Source organism: Loxodonta africana, chromosome 7 (assembly GCF_030014295.1).
Source record: "Loxodonta africana isolate mLoxAfr1 chromosome 7, mLoxAfr1.hap2, whole genome shotgun sequence".
Lineage (NCBI taxonomy): Eukaryota > Metazoa > Chordata > Mammalia > Proboscidea > Elephantidae > Loxodonta > Loxodonta africana.
In genome coordinates, this window is record NC_087348.1 from 60,701,227 (window position 1) to 60,709,117 (window position 7,891).

The 7,891-nt window shown below is 38.8% G+C and overlaps 1 protein-coding gene across 1 annotated transcript; it reads left to right on the forward strand.

Moving 5' to 3' along the window:
• The first annotated feature begins 451 nt into the window (after positions 1 to 451).
• Positions 452 to 1,663, forward strand: FANCF (FA complementation group F). Its single transcript, XM_010592182.3, has one exon. The coding sequence runs from the start codon at positions 486 to 488 to the stop codon at positions 1,548 to 1,550; it is 1,065 nt and encodes a 354-aa protein (XP_010590484.1). The 5' UTR covers positions 452 to 485; the 3' UTR covers positions 1,551 to 1,663.
• The last annotated feature ends 6,228 nt before the right edge of the window (positions 1,664 to 7,891 follow it).

A 7,891-nucleotide genomic window follows, 5' to 3' on the forward strand; every position in this document is an offset into this window, starting at 1 on the left:
AATTAATAGTAGGTCAGTATATTTTTAGCAAATTGAACTTAAAATTTCATTTAATAATGTTCTCTTACATCCAGCGACACGTCTCCGTTGTTATCTAATTATGATAAACCTTAATGTAAATCCTTCTTTTCCGTAAAGCTCAGAAAATGTCTACTACGGATATTCGCAAAGTAAAAAGAACCGCGGAGACGTTTATGACTAGTAGCGTTTTGTGCTTAGCTCCGGGGAATTCTCCCTAGAATGCCCAACGTTTATTCTCCCTCAATTTTTTTTTTTTCAATGTCGGTAGCGAAACTATAACTATCCAGACTTTCTCTAGTTCAAGAGTCCCGGCGTCAAAGAACCCGTATCGAAGCCGGTCAGATTGACAGTGACTTTGTCCAATAGCACTGCAGTGAGGCGTAGCCTCTCACGGACGCTCCAATCGGCTCGCAGAGAGGCGCCGTCTCCAGGGGGAATGCGGAAGTGAGGCCTTTGCACGCCACATGGAGCCGCTCCTGCAGCACCTGGAGCGCTTCTCTGAGGTTCTGGCGGTCTCCCGCACTACCCACGTAAGCACCTGGGACCCCGCGACCGTGCGCCGGGCCTTGCAGTGGGCTCGCTACCTGCGCCACATCCATCGGCGCTTCGGCCGCCATGGCCGGATCCGCACGGCTTTGGAGCGGCGACTGCACAACCAGTGGAGGCAGGAGAGCAGCCCTGGGCCTGGTCCAGTCCCCGGACTGACGAACTTCCAGTCCCTGGGGCGCTGTGACATTCTGCTAGCTGTGCGTCTGCTGGAGAACCGGGCCCTCGGGGATGCCGCCTGTCACCACCTGCTGCACCAGCTCTTTCCGGGCCCCGGCGTCCGGGACACCGAAGAGGAGACGCTGCAAGACTGCCTGGCTCGCCTCGCCCGCCGCCGGTCCGCTGTCCATATGCTGCGCCTCAGTGGCTACCGGGAGGAGGACTCGCTGGTGAAGACGCAGGCGGAGCTGCTGCTGGAGCGTCTGCAGGAGGTGGGGCAGGCCGAAGCGGAGGGCCCCAGCCGGCTTCTCAGCCGCCTGTGGGAGCGCTTGCCGCAGAACAACTTCCTGAAGGTGACAGCGGCCGCGCTGCTGCTACCGCCGCCGTCTACCCGGCCCCAAGAAGAGGAGTTGGCACTGGGCAGCCCCAAAGCACCCGGAAGGGGGAGGCAGGAACTGGTCCGTTGGCTTCTAGGAAAGCCGGACATCATGGTTGTCTTTTGTCGCAGCCTCCCAGCCAGCCTTTTAGCTTCGGTAGTAGGCCGCCATCCAGCGCTTTCCCGGGTCTATTTGGGTCTGCTAACAGACTGGGGTCGACATCTGTACTATGACCTACAGAAAGGCAGTTGGGTTAGAGCAGAGCCCCAGGATTTGCCCTGGGAGGAGTTGTACGACAGGTTTCAAAGCCTCTGCCAGGCCTCTCCACCTCTGAAAGATGAAGTTCTAACTACCCTGAAGTCCTGTAAGGCCCAGGATGGAGATTATGAAGTCCCAGGGCTTAGCATCTGGACAGATCTGTTGTTGGCTCTTGGCAGTGGTACATGAGACTGCACTGGGGAAAAGACAAGTTCTTGGTCTCACACAGGCCCCAGTGCTCTATGGGCAACGTTCAGTTCATTGCTGTCTTGAATACATGGTTTACAAAATTAAAACTTCTATGGTCTCACCAAATCTCCTCTACCTTCATGTGTCACAAATACAGGAATTATTGTTGGTGCTGATTTTCAGTGGTTTATTATCCAGTTATAAACATGTAATGTGATTTGCTTGTAGTGCCATGTATTTTCTGGATAGAGGCAGTGACGTGTTGAAAGAATCTTACTTAAACCGTGGAACTAGCAATGTTTTTCTTTTTAGAAGGCCACTTTCTAAGGATACCAAAAAGATAATTACTAGTCAAAGAAACAAAGACACCCTTTTTCTATCAGTATGGTTTACATTTATAATTGCTTTACTGGCAGTGAAAGTTTCCATTTAGCTAATATATGTTTTTTCAGAAATGTTAGTTTAAAATACTAACTGTCCTATTTGGAGCTTAAGGCCTGGACCCTGACCTTGCTAACCTAGTGTTCTAACCAGTTAACCAACCTCAATATGTATTAAAATTTTGTTATTCAGAAAGTTTGTTTCTTATTTCTGTAAATAACTATTTGAAAGTTGAAAACCAAACAGTAATTTAAACCATTGACTTAAAGACAAAAAAAAAAAAAAAATTTTTTTTAAAAAAGCTAAAGTATATGAAATATACATCTATGCCTTTGGATATTAATTTAGCTTTCAATGGTAAAAGAATCAAAATAGACTTCTGAATTAGAAGACCCAGGTTTTAGTAATACTTCTGTCACTAACCAGATTCATAAATCACAACCTTGAATATAGTTGCCTCATATGTTAAGTGAAGAATTTATACTAAAATTGTTAAATTTGTTTATTGTTCCCTTGGTAGCTGCCCTATGGGGACAGTTTAGAATTTCTGTTTAGTGTATGTAGGAACTTAATGTCGTTTTATCCAGATGCTTAGAAACGGACAGAGTGGTTCCTAATAACCAAACTTAATAGCGATTTATTCATGTTTATTAGTGATAGAACTTTTCAGTGATCAAAATACTTTTATTCATAGAGAGGTTGGGAAATAAACTAATATCGAGAAAGTTAATTAATGAGATTGGAATTAGAACAAAAGAAGTTATATAACTTGCAGAATTTTTCATTCTGGGGTAAAACTCGGGGTAAGCGGCTGTTCCAGTAGCAAGTATACTTTTCTAGATGGTTCTGGGTTAACTCTAGCATGTTCTTGTTCCCAGCGGTCCAATCATTTTTTTAGTTTTATACCATGTAGGGAGCCCTGATGGCTCAGTGGTTTAAGCATTTGGCTGCTAACCAAAAGGTTGGCAGTTTGAATCCATCAGCCGCTCCTTGGAAACTCCAGGGAGCAGTTCTACTCTGTCCTCTAATGTTGCTATGAGTCAGAATTGACTTGACGGCAATGTTTTGCTTTTTTAATTCCATGTAGAACATCTTTTAGACTGCTTTTGCTACTAATGCAAGATGGGAGAATTCCTTCTGTCAGTTACAGGAAAGTCTTTTAAAGGAAAAATAACCCAATGAACACTTCCAGGTTGGAAGTCTTAATACTAGCTTTAGCTTCAGAGAATGACAGTTTCTGAACTCTATGTCTGCAGCTGTATCTGAGAATATGATATAAGATAAAATGATAAAGATTGGTATAGACTTAAAGGACATTTTAAAATCCATATGCTTACCATTACTAAACTCATATTTTAGACGTCATGCTTTGTTCATTACATACATAATCCACACGAAGACTGTATTCTTACAAATAAGGATATAGGCTAAGAGAGATAAAGTAAAATTCCCAAGGGCACACAGAAAACAAGCAACATTAGAGCAGAAACCAAATCTGTCATTTATTTTGTTTTCTAGAACCTAGCACAGTATCTAGCACGTGGCGGGTATTCCAAATGTTTGAATCGATGAGGCCAAGATTGGAACCCTAGGTCTGTATACTTTCATTTATAAACAAAATTAAACCAAAAACCAGTTGCCATAATTTCATTTCCAACTCATGACAACCCCATGTGTTGCAGAGTAGAACTGTGCTCTTCAAGGCTGTGATCTTTCCAAAGTAGATCAGCAGGGCTTTCTTCCAAAGCGCCTCTTCTGATTGGGTTCAAACTGCCGAACTTTCAGTTAATAATTGAGCACTTAACCATCTGCACCACCCAGGAACTCCTATAAACAAAATAAGGACTTGGAAAGATGCCCCTAAATTTAGTTATTGTATTATCCCTTTAGGAATCTATGTATAGGATTGGGAGGGTAGGGGTGGAGAAGTGAGATGAAGAAATGGGAAATTTAATAAGTAAATTCAAGTTTCTCATGAGCCAGTGGATAAAATGATTACATGCCTATAGTGTTTCCTGTTATTATTATTTTGAAGACAAGTATCTCATACTCTGCTAGAATTTCCTCTGGGCTGCTCATATATTTAATGAGTATATTAGAATATTTCAGATCTGAGTGCTGTTGCCTGCACTAGCTGCTATTAGATGCAACTTAAGGTTTTGATTCTAATAAAAAAATTTGTATGAGTTGACTTTTAATGAATAAATAAGGTTTTGCATTTGTATTATGCCATATGTTTTGCAAAACCCTGCAATTGCACCATTTTAGGAAGACCACTTAATATTATTTTAAAATAGGACAGCGTTTCTGTAAGCTTCGCATTTTACTTGTTTTGCAAAACCCTGCAATTGCACCATTTTAGGAAGACCACTTAGTATTATTGTAAAATAAGACAGCGTTTCTGTAAGCTTCACATTTTACTAATAAAGGAGTTGATAAACCCAAGAAGGATATAGATCTTTTCTGACTTAAATTCTTTCCCCAATTTCTTTTTGTTTTGGGGAGCTAGGTTGGTGGTTTTTAATACAATATTGAATTAAAAGGTCTGTATCATCTTTGCATACTTCAAAATAGCACAGGGTCTGGTACATGGGAGGCATTGTATTTGTTGAATCTTGTTTAAATTTGGCATATTAGTTACTGGTATAACTTTTGCCAAGTTACTTCACTCCCTGAATCATAATTTAACCATTTATAAAATGGAAGAAATTTCATCTTTCTAATCCACTTAACATAATTAAAGATTAAAATGATAATGCATATGAAAATGGTGCCAGAAGTTATAAACAGGCAGATTCACTTATTTTCTCTCTTTTAAATTGATAAACATGTAAATAAATGTTTGTAAAATACGATCCAACCTAATCTAATCAATCAGTATTTCTTGAGAGCAACCATACATAAAATGAAAATAGGTGTAAAATTAAAACGATGTTGGGAATTTAATATTTTAAATATATTTTTATTAGATAAATAATACAATAACAATATTAGAGGAAAATTTTTAATAGAGTAAGCTATATCCATTATCCTACCATACTGTTTTCATTTTTTAATATTTCTTTACATTTTTGGATCATCTGTATGCTATTTCCATAGTTATAATAATTGTACATAATATTTGTAGATTTTTAGTTATTAAATATTTCCTGTTTATATGGTCTTTAAAATTAAATAAGAAAAATAAATAAGGTAACCAGGAAACCCTGGTGGCGTAGGGGTTAAGTGCTACGGCTGCTAACCAAAGGATTGGCAGTTCGAATCCGCCAGGTGCTCCTTAGAAACTGTGGGGCAGTTCTACTCTGTCCTATAGGGTCGCTATAGGGTCGCTATGAGTTGGAAGGGACTCGACGGCACTGGGTTTATAGAGGTAAACCTCAATGTTATTTGACTGCTTTTTCTACACTTAGTGATATGGCAATGTTGATTTTTTTCCACTTTTATTCTATTACTTTTTCTAATATTAATTTACCTTTGCATTTCTGGGCTATTCAACTTAGTTGTAATGTATTAACTTTTTATGTTCTGTTTAATTCAGTTGGCTAATATTTTGTCTAGAGTGTTGATTTTGAGTTCATAAGTGAAATTGGCCTGTAATTTTTCATTCTTACATTTCTTTTATTTGAAATTAATGTCAAAGTTTTATTGTACACACAGGATTAATTTTTGTTTGTTTGTTTGTTCCCTGCTTTGCTGAAGAGTTTTATGAGATTGGAATGATTAACATCTTGTGAGTTTCGTAGAATTGCTCTTTAATACAGTCTGGCCCTGGTGTTTTCTTTGTGGAATGATTTAACCATAATTTCAATATATTTTATTGTACAAGAGCTATTCAGATTTTCCATTTATTTTTGAGTCAGTTTTAGTAAATTATGTTTATCTAAAAATGTTTTTATTTTATTTAGGTTTCAAATTTATTAGAACAAAGTTGTTTTCAGTATTTTTTATCTTTTTAAACTCTATCTGTATTTGTTTCTTTTTATTCTTTTTTTATCCTGAATTTTCTGTTTCATTTCTACCCTCTTCCCTCCTTTGTTTGATTGACTTGATTTTTGTTTACTTGTCTTGTTATTCCATTTATCCCTTTACCAGTTGTCACTCCTGTTTACATTCCTTCTCCTCTCAGTCTCAAGATTTAGTCCTCATTTTTCTTTTCTATCTACACATACTTTCTTCATTACCTCATCCAGCTTATGTCTTTAATGTCATCTGAATGTCAATTTCTAATATATTTCTGTAGCCCAGGCATCTTTCTCAAACTTTAGGCTTGTATATCGAATAGCATACTAAATATTTCCTCTTAGTACTCCAAATCCAACATGTTCCAAACTTGCTTGATCTGCAGTCTTCCCCATTCCTGTCACTGATGTCTCAATCCCTCCAGTTTCCCAGGGCGAAAATCTAGAAGTCTCTCCTGATTCCTCTCTTTATCTTTTCATCTATATCTAACCATACAGGCCTACTGGTACAACACCCAAATATATTCAAAATTTGACCACTTTTTGCCATCTCTATAAACCCCTGGCCCAGGCTACCATCTTCTCTTACCTGGATTCCTGCAATAACCGTCGGTATTCTTGATTTCATCTTGTTCTGTCTATTTTCCTCAACACGGTAGCTAGAGTGATTCTCAACACTGTAGCTACAGTGATTCTCAACACTGTAGCTAGAATGATTTAAAATATAAGACAGATCATGTTATTCCTCTTCTAAATATTCTGCCCTGGCTTCTCAGGGTCCTCCCAATGGCCTACAAGGTCCTATAGGATTAGCACTCTCACCTTTCCCCCATGACCTCCTCTCCTCCTGTTATCTCCTTAACTCACTCTAACACCCTGACCTCCTTACTTTTTTAGAACATGCCAGATATGCTCCTGCCTTATGGCTTTTCTCTATTCCCAGAAAACTTATTCCCCAGTTATCTGCTAATCTAAACCTGTACCTACTTCAATTATTTGTTCAACTCTTACCTCTTCAAGGCCTTTTCTTAGTATTCTTTTTAATATAGCAAGCTTTCCAACCACCAACCTTCCCCATTTTCACCTCGCCATTCATGATCCCTTTGTGCTGTTCCATCGTTTTTTTATTTTCCATAGAAATTTTAATCATTACCTACTAGTATTATTTGCATATTTATTATTTTTATTTTTTTGTCTCCCTCTAGGCCAGGATTGTTTGTTGTTCTGTTCAGTAATAAACCCCAAGAGTGTAGAACAGTTATTAGCACCAGGTGAAAGCTAACAAAGTATTTGTTACATGAATACATGGATGAGTGAATTAGCTTCTATGAAGTAAATTTTATGATCTCACTCCCCAGCTTAAAGCCTCCAGTGACTCTCCATTTTAAATAAAGGCCATTGTCATTCATTACCTTATATGATTCTGCAAGTGGATCTGCTGCTTATCTTGATATGCTGATCTCCAGTTATTCTCTTTTCTACACACTCCAGGAACACAGAACTTTTTTTAGTTTCTGGAACAGGTTGATATTTTTCTGTTTTAGGAACTTGGCTTTCACTAGGCCTTCAGGGAAGCATGTTCTCACCCAGATCCTTCACTTCTCAGCTTAGTTCTTATTTTCTCACTGTAATGCCTCTATCTGGATATATCTCACCTTGTTCTTTTCCTTCAGGCCACCCATTGTCCTCTGAATTGTAGCTTGATTGTTTACATATGTCTGTCTTCTCCACTGATTGTAAGGTCAGTGAGGGCCAGGCTGCCTCTGTTTTGCTTACCATTGCTTACCGTAAGTTCCAAGTCCCTCACACTATGACTGCCATATAAAATATAGTAAGTAGCTAATAGCTATTTTTGAATGAATATTACCCACCTATTCAAGGTAGGAGATTATACAGGGATTCCAAGAAAAACCTCTAGCAAGAAATGGAGTGAAAATTTGTTAAGATCATCATGCCCTGGATTGTATATCTAAGAAACTTAAGTCATTTTAGTAGCAGCTA